The sequence below is a fragment of the Lissotriton helveticus genome, chromosome 8, assembly GCF_964261635.1.
Source record: "Lissotriton helveticus chromosome 8, aLisHel1.1, whole genome shotgun sequence".
NCBI classification, from domain to species: domain Eukaryota; kingdom Metazoa; phylum Chordata; class Amphibia; order Caudata; family Salamandridae; genus Lissotriton; species Lissotriton helveticus.
The window spans coordinates 1,658,157,044-1,658,173,189 of NC_136069.1; the positions used below are offsets into that span (position 1 = coordinate 1,658,157,044).

General features: G+C 49.4%; 1 protein-coding gene across 11 annotated transcripts in view; it reads right to left on the reverse strand.

The window, feature by feature from the left end:
- The window catches only part of ARFIP2 (ARF interacting protein 2), a 294,672-nt gene that overhangs the window by 74,695 nt on the left and 203,831 nt on the right, over window positions 1-16,146 (reverse strand). For 3 of the 11 annotated variants that reach the window (XM_078658738.1, XM_078658729.1, XM_078658728.1), the window contains exon 4: window positions 3,849-3,947. The exons of the other annotated variants lie outside the window; for them this stretch is intronic. In XM_078658738.1, the coding sequence (XP_078514864.1) occupies window positions 3,849-3,947 (99 nt within the window). The remainder of the gene's footprint in view (window positions 1-3,848; window positions 3,948-16,146) is intronic. 11 annotated transcript variants of the gene reach the window in all.

A 16,146-nucleotide genomic window follows, 5' to 3' on the forward strand; every position in this document is an offset into this window, starting at 1 on the left:
CCAGACTTGCTCTTCCAGATCAAGGACTCTATTCTGGTGATCGAGCCATAGTTGCCCAGGCCTGGCAGCAGTATCAAACACCTCACATAGCCTTTTATCTTTTTATTCGATTGTCTGACCACACACATTGAAAAGATGTTAATTAATCTATCAATACAGAATTACTACCTTACTTACTACTACTACAACTAATAATAGCAATACTAATAATAACCACAATAGTAATAACACACCTAATAATCATCATAATACTAACCATGATAATACTAGTGCTACTATAGCTAATTATAATACCAATACCATCATAGTGCTACTACAGCTACTACAAACATCACCAATAACCATAACACTACTACAGCTATTAATAAAAATGCTGCTAATAAGCAAGATAATACTACTACAAAAACTAACAATAACAATGTTCCTAATAACCATCATGGTACTACTCTGACAGCTAATAATAAAGATAATAGCAATACACATAGTAAAAAACAATAATTACGTTATGTTATATACATTTCGAAAGCTCAGCAGTTACCCGGGGGTGTCCCGGCGCTGACTATATATTATGGTAAAGATTATAGTAATAATAGCCCTTAAACTAATACAACTATTATACTAATAATAATTCCAATGCTACTACAGATAATAATAAAAACAGTACTAATAACAGTCATTCCTATTATCACTCTGTGATGCAGCAAAAATGATTTACCCATGATGCAGACTTTCAATGAACGGACAGCATTATTGCTGTAAGCAAATACTGACCCTGTCACAGACTCCAAAACTGCAAGAAACTCAGTAAAGGTTAAGTGCCGTAAAATCCTCCCATTCTTGACCAAGTGAAAGCTGAGCGTGCAATAGAATCCCTCAACTACCAAATGAAAGCATTTATCCAAAAAAGAAATCTATACACTGTTTATGCCCCTTACTGGAGATGGTTCCTAAGATCTGGAAAGTGGTTCCATTCTAAATTTCCAGGGTTGCCAGTGGCTTTCCAAATGAGCTGGATGTAGAGTAAAAGTATGAAACTCTAGCACTAACCACCCTCCTGGGCCTTCACTGGACATCCCTGGCGTAAACGGCGCGGATTATATGCTACCGTTGATCATTAGTGCATGGTGATCAAGGTGACATGATGGTGGCTCCAGTGGGGGTACCACACATGTACAATGTAAGGGGTCTGCAGTGAGCCACTATCAACATTAATGTAGCATGCAAGGATGACTTCCCACCGAAACTACCGAAATCCAACCCCTTGTGCACTGCCAGAGAATGTATTTATGTATTGTGCCCTGCGGAGAAGATACCTCTAACTTTGGAGGTGCGGCCGGCTGCTCACAGCCATCTTCCGTCCTAGCCCTTTGTAGCACCTCTGGGTGACCCCGCTGCACACACCCCGTGCCCACACTGGTGGGGACGGACAGATCCCAGCAGGTGCTCTAAGGTTTGGGGTGGTATGAGGTGCATTCCCATGGTAGTTCCCCTTAAGCGGCCAGAATATCAGCGGTTCCAAAGAGCTCACCTCTGCTGCCATGGGAACAGGGATGCTGTTTCAGCTCGACAAGTCTTCTATGTTTTACACCTTGGCCCGAAGAGTCCTAATAAGGCTGAAACGGTGTGAGGTTGCTTGTCTTACCTTCTGGAGAGGACCTCGCCTGGCAGTTCGGGATGGATTCTTCCCATGAGGAGCAGAGTCAGTACTGATTTGCCTACGGTGGGCCTCTGTCTAGAGTGGCACAGTGGCAACATACAGTGGGTTGCAATGCTACCAAGAGTGCTTACCAGTGGCCTGGACTATTTGCAAACTTTCCTCCCATCACCTTTTGCGTGTCTGTGACCCTGTGGGCAGCCATGCTTTGAAGAGTGATGTTTTCTCTGTCATGGCATCTTAAATTGCACCTTGGTTAGGTACATGGATTGCTTTGCAAAAAAACTAGCGGAGGCGCGATGCTCAGCGCTTCCTCGGCCTGAGACCTAGACCCCTTGCTTACCTGTATCAGCTGCTGAACTAACTCCTGTTGTGGAGCGGACTGGCACACGGGCAGTTTTTGGACAAAAAATAACATAACATTGTCATCAGAAGGGGAGTAGCTCATAGGCTAGCTGGCCCGAGTCTCAAATGCTATTTTAAACTAGGACTGCCGTCTCCTTATGGGAACACTACTATAGGAGTTATGGATAGTGCACTTACAATAGAGTTTTGTAAGGATGTCGGGTGTTTTGATCTACAAGAACTTGAGATTGATTCTTAATTTTACATATTGTAACATTTTTACCTGTGGTGTTTGCAAGGGTTTTAACAAACCAAGCAATAAAGTTTCTTTCTCTGTCATGGCAGTGCCATTATTTTAAGCAATAAGTTCTCTATATCATATACTTACATACATGTGAGGGAGAGAGAAGAGCGGGTCCTCTCCAGCACAGGATAATGACTCCTCATAAACATGGCTGTCTTCACGGACCAGAGACCTTAGCCTTATGGCCGAGCCTCTGAACCACAAAAGACAGAAGAAGTATTGCCATCTTGGGTCTGTGGGAGCAGGTTATGCAGTTTTGGCTTGATGGGGAGGGTGGAGGTACTTCCATCAGAAAGCCAACAGGTCTGGCCTTGGCAAGCTGTTGCAATAGCTATTTTCTTTAAATTGCAAGCATGTGCCACAAAAATATAAAGAAAAAAAAAGGAATGCCACAGCCCAAGTGTGGATGTCATGTGCTTACAATATAATGTAAAAGAAATAAAAAGGAAACACTGATGTGGAGGTTTTACTAGTTCTGTTTTACCAGAAAGCTTTTATGTTGTGCCATGCTTTCCTTAGTTTTATTATTTGGGAAAGAGACCAGAATAAACCAGCACCTAACCAAGGATTCAAATCTCGGGCAGCTACAATTTAAGCCATTTGTAAACTTTATAACGACAACCTAAAAAACGAGACAGAAAATAAATCCTCTTCTGGTTGGGCACCCAAATTGCAGGTAAAACACATACTTGGCATTTAAACTTCATATAACAATAAAATAATAAAAAGCACACTGTGAACCATCTTTGCTTCGAAAGCGAAAAGTACGATTTTTAGGCGAGTGTGAACAATGTGCACAGGCTTTGCGCAGTCACTGAAAGTGCAGGGAACCAATGTTAAGAGTGGGCTGACTCACTGCTCCATGCTGTACGCTGTGGTGGGTGGACGCCAAAGGTTAATGCCAATTTAACAGATAACTGGGTGAATCCCAATGACTGAAAGCCCTTGTACACATGTATATTATGCATGTGTTTTTTAAATAATAGTCTGGCGCCAGAGCCAATGGTGTCTCAAAGGCCAGACCTAAGAATAGCAGTGTGGCTATTCACACTTGTTCCAGTGCTCCTGGGAGGCAGAGGCCTGGTGACACTGGTGAACAGTTGTCTGCTAAGCATCTACAACAACCGATTATCAGCCATTTACAGATATCAGGATTGCCAGATTCCCAACGACCTCAGCATCTGTAAAACGTCTGCAAAAGATACAACAATACTCATGCAACTAGCTCTACAACAGCCAACGTGGGCTTATATAAGCTGTTTTCAAGATGCATTGAAGATAATCTGCATTGGCCAAGTCCAACCCGGGGCTGGACATCCGCACTGGCTGGAATGAAGCGCGGTGACCACCAGCCAGAGTTCGTTGAGCGTGAGTGAAGAAGCGGGGTTGGGTACTCACTATGTTGCAAACAAACCTGGTCATTAAGGTTTAGACCACTGCTCTCTACTCCTAATGCAGGGATGAGGCGAATGGAAAACAAGGATATGAGACATGTTTCGGCCTCCAATGGGGGTGGCAGTCAGGGCTCAGGGCATTCCATGATACCTGATGGCATGTCCGCCTGACTGGCTATTCGGCTGGCTGCTGATGTGCTGGGTGATATGAATGGTCTTCCGGAGGATGGAGGCGGTTTGACAAGAAAGCCTGAAAATGAGAAACAAGAACACGGAGGAGCAGGTACAGTACAGGCAAAGGAAGAAAGGAGCGGGTAACGAGGACGCAAAGAACAGAGAGAGGGCAATGTGCATGGAAACCACACAAAAGGTTCAGATGAGGAGGAGGCAAGGGAGAGAGAGGAGCAGGTAAGGTGGAGATACAGGAGAGAGAGGAGCAGGTAAGGTGGAGATACAGGAGAGAGAGGAGCAGGTAAGGTGGAGACACAGGAGAGAGAGGAGCAGGTAAGGTGGAGACAAAGGGGGGAGGAGCAGGTAAGGGGGAGACAAAGGACAGAGAGGAGCAGGTAAGGGGGAGACAAAGGACAGAGAGGAGCAGGTAAGGGGGAGACAAAGGACAAAGGAGCAGGTAAGGGAGAGACAAAGGACAGAGAGGAGCAGGTAAGGGGGAGACAAAGGACAGAGAGGAGCAGGTAAGGGGGAGACAAAGGACAGAGAGGAGCAGGTAAGGGGGAGACAAAGGACAGAGAGGAGCAGGTAAGGGGGAGACAAAGGAGAGAGAGGAGCAGGTAAGGGGGAGACAAAGGACAGAGAGGAGCAGGTAAGGTGGAGACACAGGAGAGAGAGGAGCAGGTAAGGTGGAGACACAGGAGAGAGAGGAGCAGGTAAGGTGGAGACAAAGGGGGGAGGAGCAGGTAAGGGGGAGACAAAGGACAGAGAGGAGCAGGTAAGGGGGAGACAAAGGACAGAGAGGAGCAGGTAAGGGGGAGACAAAGGACAGAGAGGAGCAGGTAAGGGAGAGACAAAGGACAGAGAGGAGCAGGTAAGGGGGAGACAAAGGACAGAGAGGAGCAGGTAAGGGGGAGACAAAGGACAGAGAGGAGCAGGTAAGGGGGAGACAAAGGACAGAGAGGAGCAGGTAAGGTGGAGACACAGGAGAGAGAGGAGCAGGTAAGGGGGAGACCAAGGACAGAGAGGAGCAGGTAAGGGGGAGACAAAGGAGAGAGAGGAGCAGGTAAGGTGGAGACACAGGAGAGAGAGGAGCAGATAAGGGGGAGACAAAGGACAGAGAGGAGCAGGTAAGGGGGAGACAAAGGAGAGAGAGGAGCAGGTAAGGGGGAGACAAAGGACAGAGAGGAGCAGGTAAGGGGGAGACACAGGAGAGAGAGGAGCAGGTAAGGTGGAGACAAAGGGGGGAGGAGCAGGTAAGGGGGAGACAAAGGACAGAGAGGAGCAGGTAAGGGGGAGACAAAGAACAGAGAGGAGCAGGTAAGGGGAGACAAAGGACAAAGGAGCAGGTAAGGGAGAGACAAAGGACAGAGAGGAGCAGGTAAGGGGGAGACAAAGGACAGAGAGGAGCAGGTAAGGGGGAGACAAAGGACAGAGAGGAGCAGGTAAGGGGGAGACAAAGGACAGAGAGGAGCAGGTAAGGGGGAGACAAAGGACAGAGAGGAGCAGGTAAGGGGGAGACAAAGGACAAAGGAGCAGGTAAGGGAGAGACAAAGGACAGAGAGGAGCAGGTAAGGGGGAGACAAAGGACAGAGAGGAGCAGGTAAGGGGGAGACAAAGGACAGAGAGGAGCAGGTAAGGGGGAGACAAAGGACAGAGAGGAGCAGGTAAGGGGGAGACAAAGGAGAGAGAGGAGCAGGTAAGGGGGAGACAAAGGACAGAGAGGAGCAGGTAAGGTGGAGACACAGGAGAGAGAGGAGCAGGTAAGGTGGAGACACAGGAGAGAGAGGAGCAGGTAAGGTGGAGACAAAGGGGGGAGGAGCAGGTAAGGGGGAGACAAAGGACAGAGAGGAGCAGGTAAGGTGGAGACACAGGAGAGAGAGGAGCAGGTAAGGTGGAGACACAGGAGAGAGAGGAGCAGATAAGGGGGAGACAAAGGACAGAGAGGAGCAGGTAAGGGGGAGACAAAGGAGAGAGAGGAGCAGGTAAGGGGGAGACAAAGGACAGAGAGGAGCAGGTAAGGGGGAGACAAAGGACAGAGAGGAGCAGGTAAGGGGGAGACAAAGGAGAGAGAGGAGCAGGTAAGGGGGAGACAAAGGACAGAGAGGAGCAGGTAAGGTGGAGACACAGGAGAGAGAGGAGCAAGTAAGGCGGAGGGGAAGAACACAGGAACAGGTACGGTCAAGATAAAGAACAGCAAGGAGCAGGAAAGGTGGAGACAAAGGAGAGAGAGGAGCAGGTAAGGGGGAGACAAAGGATACAGATGAGCAGGTAAGGGGGAGAAACAGGATGGAGAGGAGCAGGTACGGTGGAGGCCAAGGAAGGGAAGGAGCAGGTAAGGGGGAGACAAAGAACAGAGGAGCAGGTAAGGGGGAGACAAAGGACAGAGAGGAGCAGGTAAGGGGGAGACAAAGGACAGAGAGGAGCAGGTAAGGGGGAGACAAAGGACAGAGAGGAGCAGGTAAGGGGGAGACAAAGGACAGAGAGGAGCAGGTAAGGGGGAGACAAAGAACAGATGAGCAGGTAAGGGGGAGACAAAGGACAGAGAGGAGCAGGTAAGGGGGAGACAAAGGACAGAGAGGAGCAGGTAAGGGGGAGACAAAGGACAGAGAGGAGCAGGTAAGGGGGAGACAAAGAACAGATGAGCAGGTAAGGGGGAGACAAAGGACAGAGAGGAGCAGGTAAGGGGGAGACAAAGGACAGAGAGGAGCAGGTAAGGGGGAGACAAAGGACAGAGAGGAGCAGGTAAGGGGGAGACAAAGGACAGAGAGGAGCAGGTAAGGGGGAGACAAAGGACAGAGAGGAGCAGGTAAGGGGGAGACAAAGGACAGAGAGGAGCAGGTAAGGGGGAGACAAAGGACAGAGAGGAGCAGGTAAGGGGAAACAAAGAACAGATGAGCAGGTAAGGGGGAGAAACAGGACGGAGAGGAGCAGGTACGGTGGAGGCCAAGGAAGGGAAGGAGCAGGTAAGGGGGAGACAAAGAACAGAGGAGCAGGTAAGGGGGAGACAAAGGACAGAGAGGAGCAGGTAAGGGGGAGACAAAGGACAGAGAGGAGCAGGTAAGTGGGAGACAAAGGACAGAGAGGAGCAGGTAAGGGGGCGACAAAGGACAGAGAGGAGCAGGTAAGGGGGAGACAAAGGAGAGAGAGGAGCAGGTAAGGGGGAGACAAAGGACAGAGAGGAGCAGGTAAGGTGGAGACACAGGAGAGAGAGGAGCAAGTAAGGCGGAGGGGAAGAACACAGGAACAGGTACGGTCAAGATAAAGAACAGCAAGGAGCAGGAAAGGTGGAGATACAAGACAAAGGAGCAGGTATGGTAAAGACAAAGGATACAGATGAGCAGGTAAGGGGGAGAAACAGGACGGAGAGGAGCAGGTACGGTGGAGGCCAAGGAAGGGAAGGAGCAGGTAAGGGGGAAACAAAGAACAGAGGAGCAGGTAAGGGGGAGACAAAGGACAGAGAGGAGCAGGTAAGGGGGAGACAAAGGACAGAGAGGAGCAGGTAAGGGGGAGACAAAGGACAGAGAGGAGCAGGTAAGGGGGAGACAAAGGACAGAGAGGAGCAGGTAAGGGGGAGACAAAGGACAGAGAGGAGCAGGTAAGGGGGAGACAAAGAACAGATGAGCAGGTAAGGGGGAGACAAAGGACAGAGAGGAGCAGGTAAGGGGGAGACAAAGGACAGAGAGGAGCAGGTAAGGGGGAGACAAAGAACAGATGAGCAGGTAAGGGGGAGACAAAGGACAGAGAGGAGCAGGTAAGGGGGAGACAAAGGACAGAGAGGAGCAGGTAAGGGGGAGACAAAGGACAGAGAGGAGCAGGTAAGGGGGAGACAAAGGACAGAGAGGAGCAGGTAAGGGGGAGACAAAGGACAGAGAGGAGCAGGTAAGGGGGAGACAAAGGACAGAGAGGAGCAGGTAAGGGGGAGACAAAGGACAGAGAGGAGCAGGTAAGGGGGAAACAAAGAACAGATGAGCAGGTAAGGGGGAGAAACAGGACGGAGAGGAGCAGGTACGGTGGAGGCCAAGGAAGGGAAGGAGCAGGTAAGGGGGAGACAAAGAACAGAGGAGCAGGTAAGGGGGAGACAAAGGACAGAGAGGAGCAGGTAAGGGGGAGACAAAGGACAGAGAGGAGCAGGTAAGTGGGAGACAAAGGACAGAGAGGAGCAGGTAAGGGGGCGACAAAGGACAGAGAGGAGCAGGTAAGGGGGAGACAAAGGAGAGAGAGGAGCAGGTAAGGGGGAGACAAAGGACAGAGAGGAGCAGGTAAGGTGGAGACACAGGAGAGAGAGGAGCAAGTAAGGCGGAGGGGAAGAACACAGGAACAGGTACGGTCAAGATAAAGAACAGCAAGGAGCAGGAAAGGTGGAGATACAAGACAAAGGAGCAGGTATGGTAAAGACAAAGGATACAGATGAGCAGGTAAGGGGGAGAAACAGGACGGAGAGGAGCAGGTACGGTGGAGGCCAAGGAAGGGAAGGAGCAGGTAAGGGGGAAACAAAGAACAGAGGAGCAGGTAAGGGGGAGACAAAGGACAGAGAGGAGCAGGTAAGGGGGAGACAAAGGACAGAGAGGAGCAGGTAAGGGGGAGACAAAGGACAGAGAGGAGCAGGTAAGGGGGAGACAAAGGACAGAGAGGAGCAGGTAAGGGGGAGACAAAGGACAGAGAGGAGCAGGTAAGGGGGAGACAAAGGACAGAGAGGAGCAGGTAAGGGGGAGACAAAGAACAGAGGAGCAGGTAAGGGGGAGACAAAGGACAGAGAGGAGCAGGTAAGGGGGAGACAAAGGACAGAGAGGAGCAGGTAAGGGGGAGACAAAGAACAGAGGAGCAGGTAAGGGGGAGACAAAGAACAGAGGAGCAGGTAAGGGGGAGACAAAGGACAGAGAGGAGCAGGTAAGGGGGAGACAAAGGACAGAGAGGAGCAGGTAAGGGGGAGACAAAGAACAGAGGAGCAGGTAAGGGGGAGACAAAGGACAGAGAGGAGCAGGTAAGGGGGAGACAAAGGACAGAGAGGAGCAGGTAAGGGGGAGACAATGGACAGAGAGGAGCAGGTAAGGGGGAGACAAAGGACAGAGAGGAGCAGGTAAGGGGGAGACAAAGGACAGAGAGGAGCAGGTAAGGGGGAGACAAAGGACAGAGAGGAGCAGGTAAGGGGGAGACAAAGGACAGAGAGGAGCAGGTAAGGGGGAGACAAAGGACAGAGAGGAGCAGGTAAGGGGGAGACAAAGGACAGAGAGGAGCAGGTACGGTGGAGACCAAGGAAGGGAAGGAGCAGGTAAGGGGGAAACAAAGAACAGATGAGCAGGTAAGGGGGAGACAAAGGACAGAGAGGAGCAGGTAAGGGGGAGACAAAGGGGGGAGAGGGTAAGGTGGAGACAAAGGACAGAGAGGAGCAGGTAAGGTGGAGACACAGGAGAGAGAGGAGCAGGTAAGGTGGAGACAAAGGGGGGAGGAGATGGTCAGGTGGAGACAAAGGGGGGAGGAGCAGGTAAGGTGGAGACACAGCAGAGAGAGGAGCAGGTAAGGGGGAGACAAAGGGGGGAGAGGGTAAGGTGGAGACAAAGGACAGAGAGGAGCAGGTAAGGTGGAGACAAAGGGGGGAGGAACAGGTAAGGTGGAGACACAGCAGAGAGAGGAGCAGGTAAGGTGGAGACAAAGGACAGAGAGGAGCAGGTAAGGTGCAGACAAAGGACAGAGAGGAACAGGTAAGGTGGAGACAAAGGGGGGAGGAGATGGTAAGGTGGAGACAAAGGGGGGAGGAGATGGTAAGGTGGAGACAAAGGGGGGAGGAGCAGGTAAGGTGGAGACACAGCAGAGAGAGGAGCAGGTAAGGTGGAGACAAAGGACAGAGAGGAGCAGGTAAAGTGGAGACAAAGGGGGGAGGAGATGGTAAGGTGGAGACAAAGGGGGGAGGAGCAGGTAAGGTGGAGACACAGCAGAGAGGGGAGCAGGTAAGGTGGAGACAAAGGACAGAGAGGAGCAGGTAAAGTGGAGACAAAGGGGGGAGGAGATGGTAAGGTGGAGACAAGGGGGGAGGAGCAGGTAAGGTGGAGACACAGCAGAGAGAGGAGCAGGTAAGGTGGAGACAAAGGACAGAGAGGAGCAGGTAAGGTGGAGTCACAGGGGGGAGGAGATGGTAAGGTGGAGACAAAGGGGGGAGGAGCAGGTAAGGTGGAGACAAAGGACAGCGAGGATCAGGTAAGGTTCAGACAAAAGGGGGTAGGAGCAGGTAAGGTGGAGACACAGCAGAGAGATGAGCAGGTAAGGTGGAGGGGAAGGACACAGGAACAGGTATGGTCAAGACAAAGGACAGAGAGGAGAAGAGGAGAAGAGGTCAGGGGTCCAATAACCGGGACAACAAGGAACAGGAAGGACAGATTGAAGGATAAGAGGCAGAAAAGGGGCCCCAATTTCAGGGGCGGGTATAGGACAGATGAGAGGGGAAGGAATGAGATGGGACAGAACAATGAAGGAGGGATGGTAGAGAGAAAGATTAACATTAGACATGGTCACTAGATGACTGTGGACACAAGATGAGTAGAAGCAGAGAAAGCTTACAGCCTACATCACTGTGAATAGATAGACTGAACGTGAATACAACAACAAATGAAGAAACATAGGAGCAAAATAGACCCAGATTCCCTATGGATACTGAGAGAAGCAACAATAAAGGAAAAAAGTGACTGTGGCAGCATTAGACCCAAGTATTCTTCCAGCTGCCATTTAACATATCCAGCTCCCGGGGCATCATCAGACATCAGTAACCCACTGGAATATTATTAGATAAAAGCATTCAACTGGGGCATCACCAGACACCAGTAACGACTGGGGTATTGTTAGACAGCAGTAACGCAGTGAGGTATCGTCAGACACCAGTAGCGGACTGGGGTAAATTCAGACACCAGTAATCAGTGGTGGATGGCAACATTAATTAAAGGTGGAGCACTCACCATAAATGCTGCTGGTCGCCGGGCACTCCAAACCGATGCGCCTCTGCCATGCGATCCTGGGGTGACCAGGAGCCGGAAGGAAAGGGAGGGACTTCCCTCCTTGTGCCACGTGAATCAAACCAAGGATTAGTTGGAGCAGGCTAATCCAGCACTCATTTTGAGGCTGCGGGCCCATGCCTACACTCCCTCAGCTGTTTAACAGCACTGGGATTGATGGCTTTGAAGTGCGCATGTCAGATTGACCGGTTGAGGGCAGCCAGACATTCTGATACGTGTACTTGAACACCTAAAATGTCATCTTGCAATCTGCATGAATCTGCCCCGCCTCCAAGATCCACTCCCTCGGCCAGCGGCGCACAGAATAATAAAATGGTAATTACCATTTTATTATTTTGTGTTTACTGCTGCGCTCGCAGCAAGAGGGGAGAAGCTCTTGTGCCCAAGAAGAGAAACCCCCCTGCCAGTAACCCAGTGCGGCATCATCAGACACCATCAACGTACTGGGGTATATTCAGACACCAATAACCCACTGGGGCATCATAAGACAACAGTAACCCACTGGGGCATCCTAAGACACCAGCAACCCACTGGGTCATCATAAGACACCAGTAACCCACTGGGGCATCATCACACACCAGTAACCCACTGGGGCATCATAAGACACCAGTAACCCACTGGGGCATCCTAAAACACCAGCAACCCACTGGGGCATCATAAGACACCAGTAAGCCACAGGGGCCTCATCAGACATAGGCCATAGTTATACCCCAGTAACCCACTACGGCATCTTGAGAAACCAGTAAGTCATTGAGGCATCGTCAGATACCGCGAGTTGGTTACACTGAGATACTCTAAGGTATACCCATGCACTGTTACAGTTAGAGGCAGGACGTTCATGGGAAGTGACTAAAGCAATCGCATTGACTGTCGCTACCCACTACACGCAGCAGACATCGGAGCCCAGCAGAAGTGAGGAGTCGGAATGTTGGGGTCCGGTGTCTGTTTTCTCTCTTATCTCATTTCCTTTACCCGTTTCTACCACTGGCCCTCATATTCTTGTGTTTGTTGTCACTGGAGGAGGTGGTGAGAGACAAACAAGTTAATCGATCCCGCTGGATATCGAGTACAAGGTTATTGTTTCTCAGTGCATCAGTGGATGCCTGTGGCCCACTGGCACATACTATTGCCCCAAACACTAGTATATTGACAGGCCATCTTTACAAACCACTAACGCATTGTGCCATACTAAGGCACCAGTAACCTATCAGTAACCCCATTACAGGTTACTGGTGCCTCAGACTGGCACAATTGATTAGCGGTATCTAAAGACGGCATCATCAAACGCCAGTACGCCGCTGGGGCATCATTAGACGGCAGTAACGTGCTGGGCATCATTAGCAAAAAACACAGTTGATGGACAGAATGTAGAACAATGTCATACATTCACCCCAGTACAAGGATCTGGGCCTAAATCCATCGTTTTTTTGCACTCCACACCACCCTGGGTTAGACACTGGCTATATGCAAATCAGCTCTGACCCTGTGCCTCATGGGAACAGTCCAGTCCGAACTACCAAGCCATGTCTTTCCCAGACCGGAATCAAGCATCCAAGGACCGGTTTCTGGCTATCAGCCTTCATCAGCCTGGATAGCTTGACTCCAGTGGTGTGGAGAGCCTGGGACTCACGTCTGAGCATACCCAGCCCACTCGGGGTGAAAATTGCAAAAAACACAGTTGATGGGCAGAATGTAGAACAATGTCATACATTCACCCCAGTACAGAGATCTGGGCCTAAATCCATCGTTTTTTTGCACTCCACACCACCCTGGGTTAGACACTGGCTATATGCAAATCAGCTCTGACCCTGTGCCTCATGGGAACAGTCCAGTCCGAACTACCAAGCCATGTCTTTCCCAGACCGGAATCAAGCATCCAAGGACCGGTTTCTGGCTATCAGCCTTCATCAGCCTGGATAGCTTGACTCAAGTGGTGTGGAGAGCCTGGGACTCACGTCTGAGCATACCCAGCCCACTCGGGGTGAAAATTGCAAAAAACACAGTTGATGGGCAGAATGTAGAACAATGTCATACATTCACCCCAGTACAAGGATCTGGGCCTAAATCCATCGTTTTTTAGCACTCCACACCACCCTGGGTTAGACACTGGCTATATGCAAATCAGCTCTGACCCTGTGCCTCATGGGAACAGTCCAGTCCGAACTACCAAGCCACGTCTTTCCCAGACCGGAATCAAGCATCCAAGGACCGGTTTCTGGCTATCAGCCTTCATCAGCCTGGATAGCTTGACTCCAGTGGTGTGGAGAGCCTGGGACTCACGTCTGAGCATACCCAGCCCACTCGGGGTGAAAATTGAAAAAAACACAGTTGATGGACAGAATGTAGAACAATGTCATACATTCACCCCAGTAGAAGGATCTGGGCACCATTGAAACTAGTAACTCATCAAAGCATCATTAGCCATCAGTAGCCCACTGGGCCATTATCAGCCACTAGTAATCAGCTGGGACATCATAAGACACCAATGAACTATACCAGTACCTATACAATAAGGTTAAAGGGTACATCACAGAGGCAATGTAGGCCGACTCAAATCTGCAATATGGAGGACAGAGGTTGTGGCTGCCTATGGCGTTAACTAATTGAACAGGAAAATTACCTCTAGCCACGCATACGTCCAACCCCTCTACTGTCCTGAAAATATGCTCCTGGAACGTAAGAGGTTTGAGCAATCTTGCTGGAAATGTAGAAGTGATTACGTACTGGGGCAAAAATTCAACATATTCATGCTGCAGGAAACTTGGAGCACCACCCCAATACGCCTAAACGGGTATTTGGAGTTGCATTCACTGGCAACAAAAACGAACGCTAATGCCAGACCTAAAGGCGGCCTGGCCGTTTACATCACCTCAGATTTGGCATGTTGATATAGAAGAAATAGCCATACATGAACCTTGGATCATGGCCGTACTCCTTTACAACTGGGCGTGTGACCTCAAGGCACCCCTATAAGAATAAATATGTACATTCACCCACGCCACCATTTAAAACGAGACATTATACCAAAGTTGGAGTCAATAATAACTGACCTAAGCCAAAAACATGGTGAAGCATGTGCAATCCTAACCGGCGATTTCAACTCAAATCTGGCCATTAACTGATATGGAGATGAGACTATACTGCTACAAGATGACCTTTGGCATCTCCCCTACCAAGTGGTACCAGTGACTAAAAGACATGACCACATTGGGGAGAAGATTCTTAGAGTATGCTTGCAAGCCGATCTTATAACATTGAATGGAAGGGCAAGAGAGGATCACCGCCGCGCCGACTCACTCTAACCCGAAATCAAGCTCAATTATAGATTAGACCCTTCTGAGCCTCTCGTCGTTTGGATACGTGGAGACTTTCAAGATTGATTTTCGCTCAGAAAGTGATCATGATCCGCAAATTCTGCATCTGAGCAACAAAAGCCAGCTACTAGCAAACAGCTGAGACTCTAGCTCAGCATCACCAACTACTAGCCTAAAGAGACTAAACTGGAAAAGCTCCACAGAAAAGGGCTTTGAGGAGCACCGCTGACAGACTTTAGAAAACCCGGATATAAATGATCAGACCAGAGTAAGGCCTGGGAACTGGTAGCCAAGAAATTAATTAAGGAGTTTCCTTCACATTAAGGGAGCATATGCTCTCACACGAAACAGAAGATTCTGCTGAAGGTTCACACCAGCATACGGTCCATTAAAAAGCAATTGCATAAACAGCTTAGATCTTTTAAAAGCAACCCAACTCAGACGTGTCTAGGGAAAAGAATTGCAGCCGCTGTGAAGTTATACATGAAGGAAATTTAGGCTCTCAGATGCACAGCCTATGATAACTACTGGGCGATACTCCACTTCACTTACAAATCAAGAAACATGAAGAAGTTTTGGACGATCTAAATAAAAGTCACTGAGAATACCCCGTGGCTAATGCTGCAAACATATCAGCACACCAATGGGAAGACAATACCATCATGGCCCAACGGATCCATGCAGTGACTCACCAAAAACCCACAGTAATAGCGATTCCTGAGGTTGAAACTGCCACAGATATGGAACATTTGAATCCGCGAATCTCAGGACCCAGCGACCCCCATCTATGAAATCCACAGGTTGCTCCCACAAACAGGTTATTGATGCAATTTATTTATTTGAGTTTTATATAGTGCTGGCTAGACCCGGAGGTATCAGAGCACTTTACATAAGGTTCCACAAAATTACATCAATTACAAGTTACATCAGTTACAAGAGAACATTTCAAGAGCTTAGAAGGGTAAGGGGGTGGGGTAAGGTGTAGGAGGGAGAAAGGATGGAGATAGGATGGATGGATAGGATGGATGGAGAGACGAAGGAGAGTCTGCCCAAAGTCCGGCTGGTTAGGTGAAAGGCAGAGGGGGAAGTCCACAGCCCATCTCCTCTATAGCTAACAGGTAGCTCCATCGGGCATCAGGTCTGAACAGGGGTAGGCGAGATGGGGCCACACTGCCAAATAGCCTACCATGACCAATGTTCAAAGACAACCCGGAATATTGAGTGTGCCTATTAACACCTATATTTAACCATTGTATCTCCACTGAACAAATAATGTAGTCCTGGAGAGGGGCGTTAATTCATCAGATATATAACAGAGGGAAGGCCTCAGACCCGGGAAACTACCAGTAAATATCCCTGTTGGACAACGGGGCTCAATACTACGCAGGTCTCGAACTAGAATTTGAGTTCTGGGCAGACGAAAATCATATTATCTCACCTGCCCCCACCAAACAGGGTTTAGAAAGGGCCTGGGGACCACCAAAAACCTCCTGGATCTGGCAATGCTCGCAGCTAAAACAAAATTTAAATCCTTGCTATTTCTATGCTTCTTGGACTTTAAAGCAGCCTTTGATTCAGTTCCACAAAGCATTTTATGGCAGAAGCTAGCACCAAGGAATATTCTGCTCCACTTACTGAAAAGCATATTTGACAATATATGTCTGGCTGATATCTCTTGACAACCCTTGGTGAAGTGAACGTGCAAGCCCCAAAACTGGGAGGCAAACCAATCCGGTGCCTCCTTTAAGCAGACGATGACCTTTTAATAACCAGGACCATTGTGGGGCTGCAGAAGTATCTGGACATACTATGTACCCACACAAAGCAAAACGGGCACACCATCAATCCGAGAACACAAGGATAATGATTATGGACAGGAAGAAAAAGACCAGCTGGGGTGGAGGTGTGGGGGTTGTAACCCTTTAAGTGAGGTACGTGTCCGAACACGCATGCTTCTGCACTG